The sequence below is a fragment of the Tenrec ecaudatus genome, chromosome 16 (assembly GCF_050624435.1).
Source record: "Tenrec ecaudatus isolate mTenEca1 chromosome 16, mTenEca1.hap1, whole genome shotgun sequence".
NCBI lineage: Eukaryota > Metazoa > Chordata > Mammalia > Afrosoricida > Tenrecidae > Tenrec > Tenrec ecaudatus.
The window spans coordinates 16,630,752-16,648,716 of record NC_134545.1 but is presented as its reverse complement, the minus strand read 5'-3'; the positions used below and the strand labels follow the sequence as shown (position 1 = coordinate 16,648,716).

Genomic DNA, 17,965 nt, shown 5'->3' with positions numbered 1-17,965 from the left:
CACTAACCTTTTGGTGTGTGAACCACTTGTGCTGCCCAGGTCTCCGAAGCTCACAGGGAGGGAGCTGTTGGTGGTGTTCCAGACGGCCCGTGCCCAGGAACCAGGCTGCTGTGGTGTACATGTCCACTCTGGACTCGGGCACCATTTCCAGCTGGTTTTCTTGGAAGCGTCATACCTTGGCTCTGAGTCAGGCTTCCTTCCACTCACTGGGGAACCCTCCTCAGACCCTGGGGGGTAGGGGTGGGTAGCCCACCCAGATGGAAAGGGGCCCTCCCACTTCCAGACCAGGTGGTCGGTGCTCCAGGAAGGCTGGCCTGGCTAACTCAGCGTGCCCCATGGGATCTAGCTGAATTGGGCAATGTCCTCCCCCTTCAGAGCAGGGTCTCACTTGCACAGCATGGACGGAATATCTCAATTTGAAACAAAAAGTGAGAAAGGCAAAAATCAAGAATTGGAAGCCCAGCCAGAAAGCCACTCCCCTCCACTACCCCAAGCACTCTTACTCCCAGCAAGCCTCCACCAGTAGGCTAGGGCCCACACAGCAATAACCCCAGGCACGGGCTGGGTGGAGAAGAGGGGCTTGGCCCTTTCTCCTGACACTTCCACCCCCTGGCATCCTCCCTCCCTCTGCACCTCTGCCAAGGTTGCGGAGATTTCTTGCTGCTGCTGGCTCCTGGAGGCTTGTCCTTGTCAGCAAATAGTATTGAGGTGTAGGCCCAGGTGCCCGCAGTCTGGGAATGCAGGGTAGACACAGACCTGCAGTATTCCCGTGGTCGCTCAGGGCCCACCTGCCCCTCCTGGAGCGGAAGGACCAGTGCTCTTAGGCCGCCGCAGCGCAGGCATGCAGTGCCCTCGGCCACCAGAGGGGGCGGCATGCTCTGGGGGACTTGCCTGACTGGCCACTGTGAGGGTCATAGAACCCCCCTCTGGCCACCTAGACAAGCAATAACGAATGAACGTATTTTGAGGCTGTCAAAGGGGCCTTCCCCCACCCTTGATGAGACTTCAACTCCCCCCCCCCAAGTGGGCTTCCTGAGAATTCAATGCACCAAAGCAAGTAAAAGCGTGGGGTGTGGGTGAAGTTCACAGGTAACAAAAGCTCACCATTCGGCGTCGTAACAACCTGCCTTTGGCCTACAGCAAACGCTCAGTGCTGTGGGGCGATGGCTTGAAAATGGCCACGGCAGCCCCTCGGGACTTGAAGGAGGTCCTCAGCCAGTCTGTAGGCCCTGGGGACCCCAGCAAGGAAGACCCACCCCACCCCCTTTCTTCTGTCTAGTCACCTCTTCAGACCATCACTAGGGGACTGTGGATAGCCCTGATGAACCCACGCACGCCTGCCCCCCGCCTGAACCTGCCTGCTGAGCAGTCTCAGGCAGTGAGCCTGACTTCGCCTGACAAGGGCCCACACCTGGCTCTGCTTCCTCTCGCTCAATTGCTGACATCGTACTTGGGGCGCCCATGCATCCTCAGATCTCTGGAGGCGGAGGTGAAGGAATCTGCCCTGGGAGGCACAGAGAAGGCCCAGGCCATTGCTACTGCAGCTGACTGAGCCACGGGAGGTGGGGGGAAGGGGGAGGAAGCATCACTGCTGTCTGCCTTTAAGATGGTGCCATCTGAGAGCTATGGCTCGACAGCTCTGGTGGTAAAGGAAGCATCAATTAATGGGCGGAGGGCTGCCAAAGAAACCCTAGTGGTGCACTGGTTAAGCACCCAGTGGCGAACCGGCAGACTGGTGGTCGGAACGCAGGCAGAAGCTCCGTGGTCTATGCTCCTGGAAGGACGGGCAGCAGTCCTAGGAATGGACCCAACGCTCTCGGGCCTACCTCCTCCCCCTACCCCAACAAGGGCAGGCGCACCACAGACACTTGTAGGGCCTGTTTATTGCATAAGTAGCAGACACAAAATCCCAAACAACTTTACAATACTCGGCGGGTTGTACATAATTACAGGAAGAGAACGTACAATACGAAGGGGGAGGGCAGGACGAGCGACCTGGGGGCAAGGCATTTCCTCTTCCGGTGCAGCTTTGTCAAAAGAAGGGCTGCCTTCCACAGGGGCAAGGAGAAAACCAAAGTCCTCGTCGCTGGAAAGCCCATGGATGCTGTAAGGGCACAAAGCAGGCTGGGGGGCCCCGTGGGGGGTGCAACTGGGGCCAGCGGGGGGCAGGGGTGTGCGGCCTGGGTGGTCTAAATTCAGCATTTGATCTGCAGGCCCGACCCCTTGTTCTTTGGCAAAGAAGAACTATTTGAATTTCCGTAGCAGTTCAAGACCTGTCGGGGACAGCTGCTACCGTCTGCCCACCAAGTGCCATGCTGTCAGGTGCACTGTTCCATCAGGGGGTGAGGTCAGGGTGTGTGAGAGTGCAAAAGGACTCCTTCACGCAGATATGAGGACTTAATAGAACATGGGGTCAGAGAAAAGGGCGGAGCCTGACTCCTGCAAGTGGGAGGCTCTTAGGAGGCCCACCTGCAGCTCCTCTGCCTGCTGGACCCCTGCCTCCCCACCCCCACTTCCTTCTCAGCACAGCTGTGTGTGTGACGGAGGCAGAGTCCTCACTCCTAGTGTGCTGTCGGCTCCCTCTCTCTCTGGGCATCAATGTCCTGTAGCGAGGGTCCTTGGGTATTCCAACGCCCCTCCCTGCCCCCTCGGACAGCACATTAGTCTGCAGCCTCCGGGGATGGGCGCAGGCTCCCTGGATATGGGCCTTTGCTGAGGACCTGGGTGGGTCCAACAGGAAGGGCAGCTCAGGACAGGAAAGTGCTAGAAAGGAGGTGGGGCGGGTGGTCCTTGCACCTAAAAGGCAGAAGACTCCTTCTCAAATCTACAGCTTCACCTTGACACCTGAAAACCCCCGCGTGGCACTCAGGGCTGTGTGGACAAAGGTGATGTGTTTCAGAGGCGTGCGCCCTTTCCCTGGGTGTCCACCGCAGAGCCAAAGCCCAGCCGAAGCGCCCGCTCGCCAGCTCAGGAGACCCTGCACTGCTGTGACACCCCCCCCCACCCCGAATCCAACGGTCCGTGCAGAGAGACAACTAGCCCTGGGACTAGCCTGCCTCCATCCTGAGCCAGAGACCACCCAGGGACTGAATATGGGGTTCACATGCAGATTAGCAGCAGCTGGGCAGGGCAGAGCAGGAGAGGTGCACAGAGGACAGCCTAGCGGCCATGGCTTCCCCACAGTGAGAACGTTTGAATTAGTTGCCAACTTTTAAATATGGAGACGTGACCCAAAGAAGTCCAGATTTCAGGTAGCTTTTGACAAGTCACAGGTCTGGTTTCTACAGGGCTCCCCAGCTGCCTGGCCCTCAGGTCTAGGCTGGGGGTCCGAACCACACCCACACCGAACTGCTGCACTGAGCATATTCAGACCGAGCAACCTGCCCCACGACACCCCCCACCCTCAGTGATTCAGGCACGTTCCAGCACTTAGACCGGTTCTGTCCTCCCTCATGGCTCTGGCCGGGCTGCTGGCCAGGCAGCGCACACTCCCCGAGGAAACTGACGAAACTGGTGCCGGGTCTGAGGATGGGGCGCAGTGGAAAAGAAGGGGACTTGGGGAGGGCAAACATCTCCACCAATGAGCAGTTGTTAGGGGGTACCACAAAAGGGGAGGCTGGTCATGGGGAAGCTCTCAGAGGTACAGGGGCCACTGCACTGGGGCTGCAAGGCGGCTGCACCGCCAGGGAGAAGTTCAGCTGGGCTAGCCTGGCACATAGTAACCACATGTTCGGCTCCTGCTCCTCTGTGCCGCACACAGTAGATGGAAGGGCAGCCGGTGACTCAGGGTGACATCATGGTGGCACTCCGGCTCTGAGCCTGGCCAAAGCGACTGTGGGGGGTGGGGGGGGTTTCCTCTGGCCCCGTGCAGACTTCACAGTGACAGGCAGAGACAGAAACATTGAATCGGGGACATTTGATGGGGAGGGCGGCATCCGGGAAGGGCAGTCTCCGAGAGAGACCGAGACACAGTGTTTAGAAAGGCGGCTGAGTCTTCTTCCACAGGACGTGCGTGGAGACACCACCACAACGGAAGAGGCTTTGCAGCAGTCAGTTGGAGGGGGACAGATAAAGTTGATTATTTTTTTCAGCTCTTCATGAAAATGTTTTTACTAAAACCTTCATTCATAGTTTTCACTGTCGGCAGGGAGGAGGCTCACGGGACGAAGAAGTCCTCAGGAACGCCGGGCGGTGAAGTCCTGCTCCGGGGGTGGACGGCCACAGGAAGTCTGAAGCTGGGCCGGCACACAGGCACGGAATAAGGCAAGTGGGTCAAGTTCAGGGCTGGGCGTTTGTTAGAAAACATGCAAAAATAATACTGAGCTTTCTTTTAAAAAGTTTGAACCATCATTAAATGCTGGTCTGGGTAAAAAACTGACCGGGTCCTCGGCGACATTTGAAAGGCGACTTTAAAAAAGCCCAGGAAAGAGCAAGGCCCCCGCTCTCCCCCACCCCACACCCCGCCCCCTTCAGTTGTGGTTCTCTTTGGTGGTGATGGTGACCAGCTGCTTGGCAGCCTTGGCGATGTCGTATGCACACTGGATGACCTGCTGCGTGACCAGCTGAATGTCCGTGGGAGAGCCGGGGTCCCCAGGGAGGGTCTTCCTGCACTCGGACTGGAGGCGGTAGGCACTGGACGTCAGCAGTCGGAGGGACGTCCTCACCAGGTCGGACTTGGGCTTCTGGGGAGAGAGCGAGCCGACGGCTATGAGCTGGAGGGGAGACTCCCGGGCGAGAGGGACGGGCCTCCCCCTGAGCACAGGCCCAGGCGCTCCACACCCTGACAGGCACACTGGGCGGGCCTGTCCTCACCTGGAAACCTGGTGCTCCCCAGGACAAGAGGCACTACGACCATTTTGAAAGCGATCAATTCACTTGGGTGAATTATCCCAGGTAAGACTGCATTCTGAGTGTCTGTCTGCCACCCGCTTAAGACCACTGTTCCCGTAGAAGCAAAACATGCGTTTCCAAGAGCTCTGCGTGGTGTAGCGACGTCACTGTCACGCCAGAGTCAGGAAGAGGTGCCTGACAGGGAGCAGGAAGCAACTTACTTTGGGGAACAAGGCTGCCATCTCGGTTACAGCTGCGTGGATCCTCTCTGAGCAGGGAATATAACTGCAGGGACATCGGAGAGATGACATTCAGAGACCGCGTCCTCAGGGGCAAGGGGAGAGCGCCCATTCCCAGCCTCTCCCTGGGAGGCCTGAGACCCCACCAGGCACCAGGCATCTATCTATCCGCTTCCCAGGAGGCCCCCTACCCCCAGAGTTCCCTACCCCTCCTCCTCCTACACTCGGTTCAAAGCAGGCGTGCGGGCCTGAAGCGCCGGCCACACAGCCATAGAGCCGCTGTCCTCCCCACCTCAGGCTGCTCACTTACTTCCCATGGGTTGGACCTTCCTAGTTTCTTCAAAGGGCAATAGATTCCCATGCAAGAGGCCACAGGCATTACAACTGGAGGACTGACAAAACTCTAACGGCCTGCCGGGGCCTGCACCTTAAGGCGCCTTAAAGCACTGGACGGTGCAAGCTCCTCCCTAAGCCTCTGACTGGAGGACAGAGGGCGGAGTGAAGTGTGGGTATTCTATTCTGGGAGAAGTCGGCTTCTCACACTTGTTTGTACAGTGATGAAAGGCAGAGCCCACGGGTGGCGTGCACGGCTACGGCGCTCAGCTGCCACCAGCAGTGTGTGTGTGGGGGTCCACGTTCACCCCCACGTCAGCTCGAAAGAAAGGCCTGCAGACCTACTGCAGGTTGAAACCACAAGGCGCCCAGCTCCGCTCTGACAGACAAAGGTTGTTGAGACAGGCAGGCAGGAAGTCAGGGTCACGTGAGGATTCTGCTCACGTGACCACACGTCCCCCCACAGGGAGCCAGGGCTCGTGGAGGAGCAGCAGGGGAAGTAGGAAGAAGCAAGGGCAGCCTTTACGGTGGCTTCTTTTCCTCCATCCAGGAGACAGAGCCCTTCGTCAGGAGGCACCACTCCCATTTCTAGGGGCATATGTTCTCAGAGACTCAAGATAACGGTTAAAATACAAACCCCCAGAACCCAAATTATGGCCCGTGTTCCAGCCTGAGTTTTCCACGGCTGTCGAGCTGAGTAAACTTGAAACCCATTCCCGGTTCCTCAGCTCGCCCCCCTGGACGGAGCAGGGCTTCAGGCGCTCACCTGTCGTGCTTGTTCTCTTGGGCGGCTCGCAAGAGCTCCTGTATGTTTTTGGTGATCTGCTCCGTCTTGCGGATGACATCCTCAGTACTGGGGAGCGAGGGGCTGGGCGTCGCGTGGGGTTCCGTGGCATTTGGGACCGGGCTGTCACCTGGCCACAGCATGCTCCTCTGCCTTCCCTTCCGGCTTGATCTGTGAGGGACACGGCAGAGGCTGAACGTGAGAGGTTGTCAGGGAGCGAGCTCCTCGGCTCTTAAACTCGCTGCCTTCAAGTCGGTTCTGACTCACAGTGACCCTGTGGACACTGGCAGAGGGCCCCATCCTCATCGGGAGGCAGCTCGGATCCATCCCTGCCCCCTCAGTGGCTGGGGACTATTCAAGGGCCTCACAGAGGGGTGGAGAAATGGAATGGGGAGGGCATCTTTCTAAGGCCAATCCCCACAGAGCTCATTCTTTGGGCGCAAATGCCAAGCGTAACCTGATGTCTGCTTAAGGCGATGCTGAGCCCCGAGTCGGCAAGAAGGCCTCTGTGAGGCTAAGGCATGGGCACTAGGCCCGTCTACCCAGATACCTAAGACCTTAGGGGTCTCAGGAGAACAGGGGTGTCGGAGATGAGGGGCTTCGCCCGCTGCTGCTCCAGCTCATGCTGCCCCCACCCCGTGGGGCAGAGCACAACTGCTCCACGGTTTCAAGAGAAGCAGGTCACCAGGCTCCTCTTCTGCAATCCTGAGGGGGGCGTTGGCCTGCCAAGCTGCAGCTTAGCAGCCGTGTGCCTATGGCCTGCTGGGCCCCGGGGGTTTACAGCCCACCCGGGGCACTCTTCCTGCCACTGTACCCCACGTCCTCAGGCTCCATGTCATTGGGCGTGTTGTCGTAGTCGCTCTCGGGGGTGCTGTTCTGCTTCTCCAGCCTGGAGGCCTGAGGTGGAAACAGGAAAGGTGCTCCCCGTTAGTCTAGGACGGGAGGCGCTTGCGGGGCACTCCCCAGGCGCGTTACCTCCTCACGGGCCGCGTCACCTTTGGGATGGGAGCCTGCTTTTGGCTGGACATTTGGGGAAAGGTGAACAATGGATCCAGTAGTTTCTTTCCTTCATCAGCAGCCTCTCCACAAACAAGATCCCTGTGATCAACTCCCCCAGGCACACAGGGCAACCACACACGCGTGCACACTGAGCTCTCTACAAAGATGACCACTGAGAACACTCACGCCCACTGCCTCGGAGGGGACCCTGCAACCCTGCACAGGGGGCCTCCAACGTTGTTCAGCCCTTGGAGGAACAGAAAGTCCCATCTTGCTCCTCCTGCCGAGCGGCAGGTGGATTTGGACTGCTGACCTGCAGGTGACCACGTCTTCCTGCTCCCCCAGCATGCACAAAGGCTCCTGGAGCACTGCTGCTGTTTGCCGTCGAGCCAATTCCAAACACACGGCAGCTCCACACGTGTGGCCCAGGGCTGCTGTTGAGGCAGCTGATGGCCAGGCCTGACTTTGGAGGTGCAGCTGGGTGGATTTGAACCACCAATCTTCCCGTTGGTAGTCCAGGGCTTAACCACCTGCACCACCTGGGGATCCATTAAAAAAAAAAACAACTATGCACCTGTCAGACCTTAAGGTACTACAGGCCTGCGGGGTGGACAGCTCCCTCAGACGCCCTCATCTACCAGTGTACTCATGGAGGTTTCTTTGGGTGGGGCAGGCACCAGACGCCATGCTTGGAGGAGAAAGGCAGAACCAGGAGCCCAGGTCGTCTGTCTTTGACTAGTGCTGTTACCTCAAGCCTGCGGCTCTGAAGCCCGGGGTGCTCCTGAGAACTGCCCAAGGAGACCCCCGCCTTTATGGCCACAGAGAAAAACCAGTCTCGTTCACCTGCAGACACGGTGTTTTCAAAGCAACGGGGTACTTGCGAAGAGGAGGCTGATGGTGAGTTGAAGCAGCTGCAGGAATGGCCTCCCCGCGGCGGCAGCGTCTGAGCATGACAGAGGAGCGGGTGGGGTTCCTCCGTGTACAGAGGCAGGGGCCGAGTCGGGACTGTCTTGACAGTCTGACAACAAGACACTTGGCTTCAAATCACTGGTGTCCACTTAGAGATCTGCTTCCTCACCCACCCTACAGAAGATACAGGTTCGGCGCATCTGTGAAGATGGAGAGATGGCAGCAATGCCAAATCTAGGACTTGCCGGATGACCACACTGGAAGGGGACCATGTTTCCTTGAAGGAAACTAGGTCGGCTCTGGAGTGTTTGGTACAAGATCATTTCCTCTCAGTATGAATTTTACCCATAGTCCTTGAGCCCTGCTTGTGCCAGAACCGAGGTCCATGGAGGCTGACTCAGAGCCCAGGCTGATGAGCTTGCAGACCAGAAGAGGAGCCATTTCCAGCTCCATGCCACCTTGAATGTAACCCAAGGTCATCACAATGTAAGGCCTGGGGGTTTTAAAGCTGCTGCAAGGCCATACAGCTGAAGAAGTAGCTGCCAACAAATACGGCAGGCTTCAATGTGAGGATGCCGTAGCACCACCCACAAGGCTGGCCGGCCATGGATACATCCATTCAGCAGTCTATGACCGCTCTGATATCAGAGGGACTCCCGAGGGACAGTTGCCTGGGCCTGACAGCCCCAGGGGTACAGGCACAGCGGGCACCACAAGGTGGGAAAGGCCACCTCTTGCTGTCTGCCCTGTAACCTCTCTTGCTCTCCCCCATTCCTGTCTGCAGAGCCCTCTCTGCAGCCCCAGCCAGAGATGGCGCCCGTTTCCGGTTCGGTTGATGCACACTCTAATGGAACTGGCAACTTGCGAAGAATGCTGGCTTCGAGTCACACGTGTGCCGGGTCCCTTTGCCAGCCAGCGGTTCTGCTTTGCTTGCTGCTGTGTCTTGGTCTGGCTTTACGAAAGGGTGCTCCCAGTCGTAGGAGGGCCAGCAGGGGCAGCACTGTGTCCGGTGCAAGGGACAGTGCAAGCCAGGACTTCTGGAACCCCTTTCATGGGGCACCTGACCCATCCTGATGTTTCTTTGCCTTACACACACACACACACACACACACACACACACACACACACACACACACACACACACACACACTCTCTCTCTCTCTCTCTCTCTCTCTCTCTCTCTCTGCAAAAATGTGCGTGTAGATGATGACACTCTCCAGTGGGAAACGTGGAAAACAGAATCATTTCAGGGAGGGTCTTCTTGCTTTCCTGGGTGGCAAACCGACAGGTTATCACAAACACAAGTGCATCGCCCACAGTGATCAGAGGGACCCCGTCCACGCCAGCACTTGGGGAAAGTGAAGAGTAGTGAGCAGCTCATCTGCCTCTCAGAGAAGCGCGAGGAAACTGTTACTCAGGAGCAGAACACAGGAGCAGAGGGGCAGCCACCTAGGAGCCTTACTTACCCAGCAAGTCTTTCATCGCTGCTTCCCCACCCCCACCCCCCAAAGCTCACGTATGGGCGTTCAGGTTAGCTGGCGTTCGTGTTGTGGAAATTACTGTAAGCATGCAGAGTGCTGCTCTTCCAAAGCTGTTAATAGAAACGTGACCTTGTAGCTGGTGCTGGTGCAGCTCACTGACTAGGCCTCTCCACCTTCTCTGATCACAGACGCCCTGGGCCAGGGCTCTCAAGACTACCAGACATTAGTAAACAAAAACCAATTTCGATGATGGCCCCCAAGAGGCTTCTTGATGCTCACTAAGCAAGCCTCCCGATGGGTACTGTATTGCTGCTCTCTACCTCTGGGCCGAAGTGGAACATACAGAACCATGACAGATGAATTTCAGAACTCAAGAGACTCTCAAGATGGCCCTCTACACTCTATTTCTTAGAGAGGGCAACAAAGGACTCTGACGAGCCATGTGGCAGCAACAGGGGAAAAGGACGCGTCTCCATCGGTCCACTGGTGCAAGAGGCGAGGAGCGGCTGCACTGCGTCCACAGCCAGCTTCCCACCTCAAACCTCAAGGAAGCTCTCCTGCCATCAAAGGTGGTGCCAGCCCCTGCCTGGGCTCACTCTGTGACTTTCCCAGGTGGCTCTCGTGGAGACTTCCTGTCCAGCTGTTTCTCGACAGCACAAGGGCCATATCACATAAGTCAACTGACTGACCTACCAAAAAAGCTGAGGATAGGGGGGAAAAAAATCCCAAACATGCTGCCCTCAAGTCGATTCCGACTCCTGGGCCTCTCCCGCTCCCTATGTTGCGGCTGGTTCTCCCTGAGGTCTCTGCCTTCATCTTTAGAGTGTGGAGCTGCTGGGTGGGTTTGAACTGCCAACGAACCTGGTGGGGCAAGTCAACGCTGACTCACAGTCATCCTTCAGGGCAGGGTGGAACTACCCCTGTGGGTTCCGGAGACTGGGGAGTAGAGAGCCTCACTTTTCTCTGGAGATGTGGCTGATGGTTTCAAACTGTTGGCCCTATTGGTTAGCAGCCCAAAGCTTGACCCACTATGCCACCAGGGCTCAGCTGGGCACAGAGAAAAGTGCTAAACAAATACTTGTTGCCTGGCTACTTGGAAAAGGCTCCAAGGCATCGCTGACCGTTCCGGAGGCTGGAAATGACTGCCAGCAGGCGGTGTTTGACCAACTGACCTGTGTGGGCAGCTTCACACCCACAGGTGCTCACGTGTAAAGGCCAGTGCAGGGCCGCACGCCGGCGTAGGAGACGCAGGGGCTGGGACAGCCTGCTCTGTCAAGTACAGTGCGGACTGAAAAAATGCCAGAGGTAAAAACGCAGACAAACCAAAAAAGCCCGGTGTTTGAGTGCTTTAGCTAGGCCAGAGACGCTTGTTTGGATTGATGCCGGTCTGGACCAAAGGGATGGATTCCCTAATTACAGCGTTTTAACAGGCAGCCAGCTAATTTTCCAAAGAGACAGTATGCTTAGAATCAACAGAAGGTGCTGGGGGACCATTGTGAGAGGGGACAGCTAAGTGAGCAGTGTGGATTAGAGGAAGTGGCGGCATCTCGGCGGCAAGTGTGCGAGGAACCAGAAGGCACAGGGCCTCTCATGCAGAACAGAGGCTGGTTAGCACAAAGCACTGCCCCCTCCAGAGAGCTATCAATTCAGAATGTACTTAACCCTTCGGGTGCTCTCGTCCCGTGACCAGGAGAGCGTGGAGGGGAAGGAAGGCAGAGACGAAGAGGAGGTCACAAGTGCACTCCTCCCAATCTAGAAGGGGAAAGAAAACACACTCGGGCAAACAGACAGACGGAGGGTCCCCGCCGCCAGCTCTCACCAGGCTGCCGCTCAGCCCAGGGGCAGTTCCATCCCGACTGGAACATGTGCGTGTCACCTGCCAAGCACTTTTAAATGTATGCTGTTTGTGGGCACCATCAAGTCCATGTCCTGCTCGTCCCCATTCCCCCACAGCTGCTGAGTCAATTCCAACGCAGAAGGCCTGGCCCTGCAGGCTTCCCGGGGGGAGGGGGCATTTTTACGGCAGTACACTCCCCTCTGGTTAGCAGCCAAGTACTTCACCACTGTGCCACCAGGTGCCTTTCCCTGTGACAGTAGCCTGGCCGGACAGAGGAGAACCGCCCCAGAGCGGTGCCCAGCCTGTGACCTTCAGGGAAGCAGCTGGGCCGTTAGCAGCCGAGTACTGAATGTTGCTGGACGCAGAGGCGGGAAGACAAAGCTTACTGTCCAGTCAGGAAATGGAGTGAGAAACTACGGGAGTGGCTAACAGCTAGCATGCTCCATCTCTTCTTTAGCATCAACAACTTGTGCGACCATAACGGCATCCTGGCACTCCTGGATTTTACTGTGTGTGTGGAATCACTAATAGGGCACCCGGGAGACTAATGAAGGTGGCTTTCCCTACAGTTTGCTTTTAGGTCTGCAAAAGTAAGACCCCTAGGTCAGGCCAGTGCTCTTCTCACCGCACAACATGGGTTAATGCCCTGTCGTCAAACGTTGCACCCAAACAACTGGGCTCCCGGCTCTCATTCAACATTGTACCTTCACCACGCTCACACGGACAAAGTCAGACTAGGGAGAATGGGCTTACTTTAATAGAGCACACTCTGCAATCGGCATTTACCCTGACAATTATTTACAACACCCCTATAAAGGTTGGCTGAAGAATCGTTAACATTCAGGCATATAAGAAACAATAATGACTCTCTGAGGGGGTGAGGGGAGAGTGACACAAAAACAAAACAGCAAATGAGAGGTTAAAACATCTGCAACTTTTTTTTGGTTTCAGCACAGGTTATTTTCTATGATGAGCCAATCCAAAGGAAATATATTTAAAAACCTAACAATATTTGAAAACCTCACAACACAATGCCTACGGTAAATGAACAGGCAGAACACACTCTTCAGCATACAAATCAATGGTGAGCATGAGGTGAGGTGGTGCACGTCATTTTGCTGGAGAGAGCCAGCAGTGCTTCCTCCCTGAACGGGGGAGGACGCAGAAGCTAACCAAGCCGGCACGTGGACCACATGGACAGAGGCTGCAAAGACCGCTTGCATTCTAAGGGCTCCGGTCCAGAAGGGGCACTTCCTTCTGCTAAGTCTCCTCATGCTTGCTCTTGGGAGCGGGAGGGACGTTTTTTGCTTTTTAATGTTGGGGAATATATTATGACTACAACGGGGGCAAAAAGGTAAAGGGGAGCGATGGGTTGAGCAAGAATCAGGAATCCCTAACTCGGTGGGAAAACTTCCCATCAGGACCCTGCACACTCTGGGGAACACCGCACACACATCGATACAGCAAACAATGCGACAATTCCCAAAGCCCGGCTTGGCCAGGCGCAGCCATGAGCTAGTGGGTTTGGAGGGTGGGAGGACACGGTGGGCAGAGCGTGCACAGCAGAAGCGCCAATGGTGTTACTTACGTGCGTGGGGAAGGGCTGGAGCCGAGTCCTGCTCTCTTCTGGGTGGCTCGCCTCTCCCAGGGGGAGATACGGCTTCTGCCCTGATCCCGTTTCATACATGGACATGGGCCGACTCCCTCGGGCGGACGGCCGTCTCTTTAAGGAAGAGTGGCTGGAAGGACCTGGGTACTCAGAGCCAGTGTGCGCCTGACAGAGGGTGGTTGTGGCCTGTTTCCTGAGGGTCGAGTTTTCACTCTGGAGTGTTTGAAGCTGAAAGAAACGTTTGGCAGTGGGACTCTGTTTTTTCTACAGCAGGCAGAAAAAGCAAACACAACGAAACGCGTAACTCAGCCTTCACAGTAACAACGGTGATAGCTAGCTGGGGACACGGGGAAAGACTGCCACAAACAAGAGGGCCTCCTTCGGGAGTGCGTGACACACAACGGAAGCTCTTCCTCACTGCAGCCAGCTAACAGAGGTTCCTTTCTGAAGGGGACGAGAGGGACCGCCTTGAACTTGGTTCAGAAACTAGAGCCCAAAGGCGAATGAACCCTCGTCAAAACTGGGCTTGTGGGGCTGGGGGGAGTTTGTGGGTGAGATGCCTCTGCTAAGGTTGCTTTCCAGCAAGACCTGGAGACCATCAAAGCATGGCCTAGGCGTCACATGCTGCTCTCCAGTGAGCCCTAAGCAATCACGGAAGCCCCACGACCGCCGACACCACGGAAGCAGCACCAAGTGGCCAGAGTGGCTTTGCGAAGCAAGAGAGAGCGCGGTGCAGCGTGGAGAGGATGAAGTGCGCTAGCGCTTTCCAAAGGAGAATGATGGCCCGCACGTGTTCATTACACGCACGTGTTCATTACACACACGTGTTTATTACACGTGTTTACTCCACTGCCCAGACAACTGAGCACTCTGGTGTGCTGTCTGTTGTCAAGCAGCAGGCGCCAGCTCCGGGCGGGAGCGCTACGGGAATGTCAGTCCTGAGGAAAATGGTCAGCCCACAGGGGCTACTTCTGGATCTTCGTCTGAGGGCTCCGTGACATGCGTTTGTTTCCCTCCTTCAGCAGGGGCTGGAATCTGGGGCCTCTCTCTCCTTGGGCTTTGTCACACAGACGCACAAGCGCGGTGTGTTGGCATCAAGCATCCTACGCTGCCTGGCACCACCCCATCGCTTAGAGGCTGTCCCTGGGAAGCCCCGCCACCCTGTCCATCCTCAGGAGTCAGCAGGGAGCCGTGTAACTCTGCGTCTGCCACATTCGACTCAGTGCTCTGAGTCCGTTCTGCACGGCGTCCTTCCCTCTTGGCTGCTCCATTGTAGTCGTCTGTGGCCACTCGTGAGCTGGGGGTGGTGTGGGCTCAGCTGTCTATTCTCTGACCGAGATGGCAACGACTGACCAAGTTCTCCACCAGTGAGTGCCGAGGTCCAGGCCGCGCCAGGTGACCAGAACTTCCTCCAGAGCCACCCCATGCAGTGTTAGTTACTTTTAGTTTTTACTCAGAAAGCACCAAATCTGTGACAAACACACCAAGAGAAGCTGCTCCTCTTCGTTAATTAGCATCCTTTTCAAGCAACTGTTAAATGTGAAAGATCAGATACAAATCACGCTGTTTTATTATTTTTTAAGAAAGAATTCAAAATTTTAAAAAGCAAGACCACAAAAACCCCACCCAAACCTCGTCCTAACTTTGAAATGACACCATTAGGTCTTTGTGGAATGAACAAACCATGTACTACACGTGAACTCTTCAGAAACCTCTGTGAAAGGGCCACGTCTGGCCTCTTCTCAGTCTCCGTTTTCTCGGAGACGAGCCACCAAGGGATGCCAGGTGGCTTCCACACCCAAAGGCTTTCGGGGCCTAACTTAACACCTGCTACTTCCTTCAAAGAACCAACAGCTAGCTGCAAAGGGAGGACCGGCAGCCACCGAGCATTCCTACATTCCAGGATCCAGACAGGCAGAGAGTGCCCGTCCAAACGATGTATCAAGGAACGGCCAATGTTAGCCGTGATCCTGTCTCCATAATGAACAGGCTCCCTTTTCTCTTTGGAAAGAGTACAAGCGCGCCCAAGAAGGTACAAATCATCCACTGGCTCAAATGAAAAAAACAAAAGCGTTTCTCAGAGTGGAAGAGGTGATCCCCTCGCACGGGCAGGCTGTTTCCTTCGGCGATTCTTCAAGGCAGCTACAGGGGTTTGCTCTCAGCACTACATGCTAATTTCTGGTGCCTTCTGCAGACACGGAAAAGAGCATTAAATGATACAAAATCAAGCAGAATGACTGACAATGGCAAAGTCAGCATGTGTCCGAAAAGGTTTTGCCAAGATTATCCGTCCAATCGGTGGACGAGTTGTAATCCATGCAACAAACAGTATTTGGGGAGAGGCAGGGACAATGCAAATCCTGTCCGTCAGGGCTGACGGCACCTTGCATTTCGATGACAGGGAGATTGCTGCAAGCTTGCCAGCCCGCTGAGCCAAGTGCTCGGGCCAGCCCGGGACGAGGCCTGGTACATGGAAGACTGACTCTCAGACAGCTGTGAAGCCCCTGCAGGGCCCCATCCTAGTTAACTGCCAGCTGCACGGTGGGGGTGTGTTGAGAGCCTTGCTGACTCGCTTTCCCCATCCTGGGAGCCCTTTACCCCCAAAGGTCTCTAAAATTCAGTCAAGGACTCAACACCCACACCTCCCCAACCACGGGTCGCTCAGAGGAGCCATTGGTTTCCTCCCCTACCTAGAAGGACAGCCTATCTCTGGTCTCCTCCGGAAGCCTCTCTGATAGCGGACCAGCCACGAGCTCAAGGCACTGGCCTGCGGTCCTGGGAAGGAACTGAACCCGTCACTTTTCGGGTCACGGTGCCAACGCACAGGCATATACCCCGTTTTGTCTCCGTTCAGGGAACTGTACAGGCTGTTACTGTGGAGGGGAATTAAGTACTGGGAATGACACCTACTAAGTCCGAGGCACACTTTAAAAACACCCCACTTCCTTTGCGTAGCACTCCAGTCCAGAGGTACACTTAGAGTCTCCTTCTTGAGGACTTTCTACCCCTGCTATTGTAAGACACACTCCTTCTAGGCTTTAATACAGGCGGGTGTTTCTGACTCTCTCAAAAGGTACTGAGAAATAAGGACCGCTCCTTATTAGCACTCAGCTCTCATGAAGACAGGTGAGCTATTTCCGTGCATTTGAGAGGCGACTGTGTGGCAGAGCCTACTCTGGGGTTCTGAGGTCACCCCAGGGAACAGGTAAGGCCTGGTGAGAAAGAGCAGTGGTGGTGATGGGGGCCGGGGCTGCCCCTCCATGCCCTGGGTGGGGGGGCCTGGCTGCTGTTCTTCAGACAGGCAACAGAGAGAATTCAGGTGCATGCAGTGGCACCCGGCTCCCAGAAAGCACCCGACGGTGCAAGGGTGACAGTCTGATGCCAACACTTCCTAAGGGGTCACCTGTCTCCAACTGGGGAAACCAACTCTGAGGGCTTTCAAGAGTGTGGGAAATTCCAAGGCCTTTAAATTCCATTTCCCACGAGTGGTGTGTTTCGGATCAAAGGGATCAGAAGAGCGTTATGCAAACACAGTGTTGTTCCTGCCTCTGGCCACAGCATGGTGCCTGGGGGCCTTCCTTAGACTAGGGGAGCAAAGAGCCAGTCGCCCTGGCGATTCATGAACATGTTACCTTTTTCTGCATAATTCTCAGCTCGTCACTCAAGTTGTTATTCACCTTCATTAGCTGCTGTATTTTGGCCTCAGAAGCCACTAGAGCGTTTTTGACCTCCATAAAGTCTTGTACAGTGACAGGTCCATCTGATAAATCTGAGTCTAGGCTCTAAAAATAAATTGGGGAAAATGTTCACAATCTGAGTTGACAACAGGAAAGACTAACAGCTAAGAGCATTTCCAATTCTGACCATGCCAGCTCCACTGCCAAATCCTTCCTGCTGCTCCGAGGCTGCCCACAGGGGCGCACAGTTAACAGACAAGTGTCATAGGCACGCTCTTAAAAGATTCAAGGTTCCTAGTTCCTGACTGGACAGGCAGCGTGGCTCAGCATGGCCTGTCTTGTCTTGCTTGCCTTCCTCTCTTGTTCTTCCTTTCTTTCTGTTTTCAGGTTTTACGGAGTCTCGGGAGTATAGCAGACAGCGGGCTAGGTGCTGAGGAGAGGTGAGAGAACAAACAGACAGATTCCTACCTCCAAGGAATTTACAATTCGGCAGAGGGAAACAGCCCCAAAAAGGAAATGCGGGAAAACCGAGAGTGACAGAGGTGGCCAGTGCTGGAGAGGAGAGAAGGCAGAGAGCTGTGTGTGACAGCTAGGGAGCTGAAATCTCTGGGGGGCGGGGCTGGGCAGCGAGCCTGAACTTTACTGAGCCAGTGGGGTGAGTCTTTGAACAGGTGAGCTGTGAGCAATGGCTGGAAGAATGTGAGGACATTAGTCCAGGCAGAGGGAGTAGGGCAGAGAGGAGCAGCAGTAAGTCAGAGCGCTGGAGGATAGGGTCCACCACGTGGGGCCCACCTGCCAACTCTAGCTCTCACTCTGGGTGCAGAAGGCTGCTTCGGGGAAGTCTGGCCAGTAGGGTGGGGTTCTGCCTGGGATGACGGCCTTTCTTTCTGGGTTCCCTGCTCACAGTCAAGTGAGCTAGAAACTATACTTCAAACATCCCAGTGACTGCCAAGACCTTCCTGTTCCCTTATCCCAGTCACCCCTTTTCAACATTTGCTGAGCCCCTATCATATATGGGTCCTGGTGAGGTCCTGGGGACTCAGCAGTGGGGAGTGGGGGAGTGTTACACCAGGGAGCTGCCTCCTACCCAGTCAGGCCCTCATCACCCAGGCCAAGGTGACAGTGTCTGCTCTTGTTTGGGCCTCTTTAAGAGGATCCTCCCAGCTCCTGGCCTCGACTCTGACCCACCTGCACAGGCCTTCCGGAGGCCACCTCTAGCTCCACCTTCAGCTCGGCTTGAAGCTGCCTGCGTCCTGCCAACATGCCC

General features: G+C 55.8%; 1 protein-coding gene across 5 annotated transcripts in view; it reads right to left on the bottom strand.

Annotated features, from left to right (window-relative positions):
- Positions 1-1,863: 1,863 nt before the first annotated feature.
- Positions 1,864-17,965, bottom strand: part of GIT2 (GIT ArfGAP 2) — a 50,990-nt gene continuing 34,888 nt past the window's right edge. For 2 of the 5 annotated variants that reach the window (XM_075534716.1, XM_075534715.1), the window contains exons 14-20: positions 16,654-16,803; positions 13,001-13,249; positions 11,238-11,327; positions 7,001-7,083; positions 6,169-6,357; positions 5,052-5,115; positions 1,864-4,682 (exon numbers count right to left, since the gene is read on the bottom strand). In XM_075534716.1, the coding sequence (XP_075390831.1) occupies positions 4,470-4,682; positions 5,052-5,115; positions 6,169-6,357; positions 7,001-7,083; positions 11,238-11,327; positions 13,001-13,249; positions 16,654-16,803 (1,038 nt within the window). In that variant the 3' untranslated portion in view covers positions 1,864-4,469. The remainder of the gene's footprint in view (positions 4,683-5,051; positions 5,116-6,168; positions 6,358-7,000; positions 7,084-11,237; positions 11,328-13,000; positions 13,250-16,653; positions 16,804-17,965) is intronic. The other 3 variants (XM_075534718.1, XM_075534719.1, XM_075534717.1) reach the window with 2 other exon arrangements.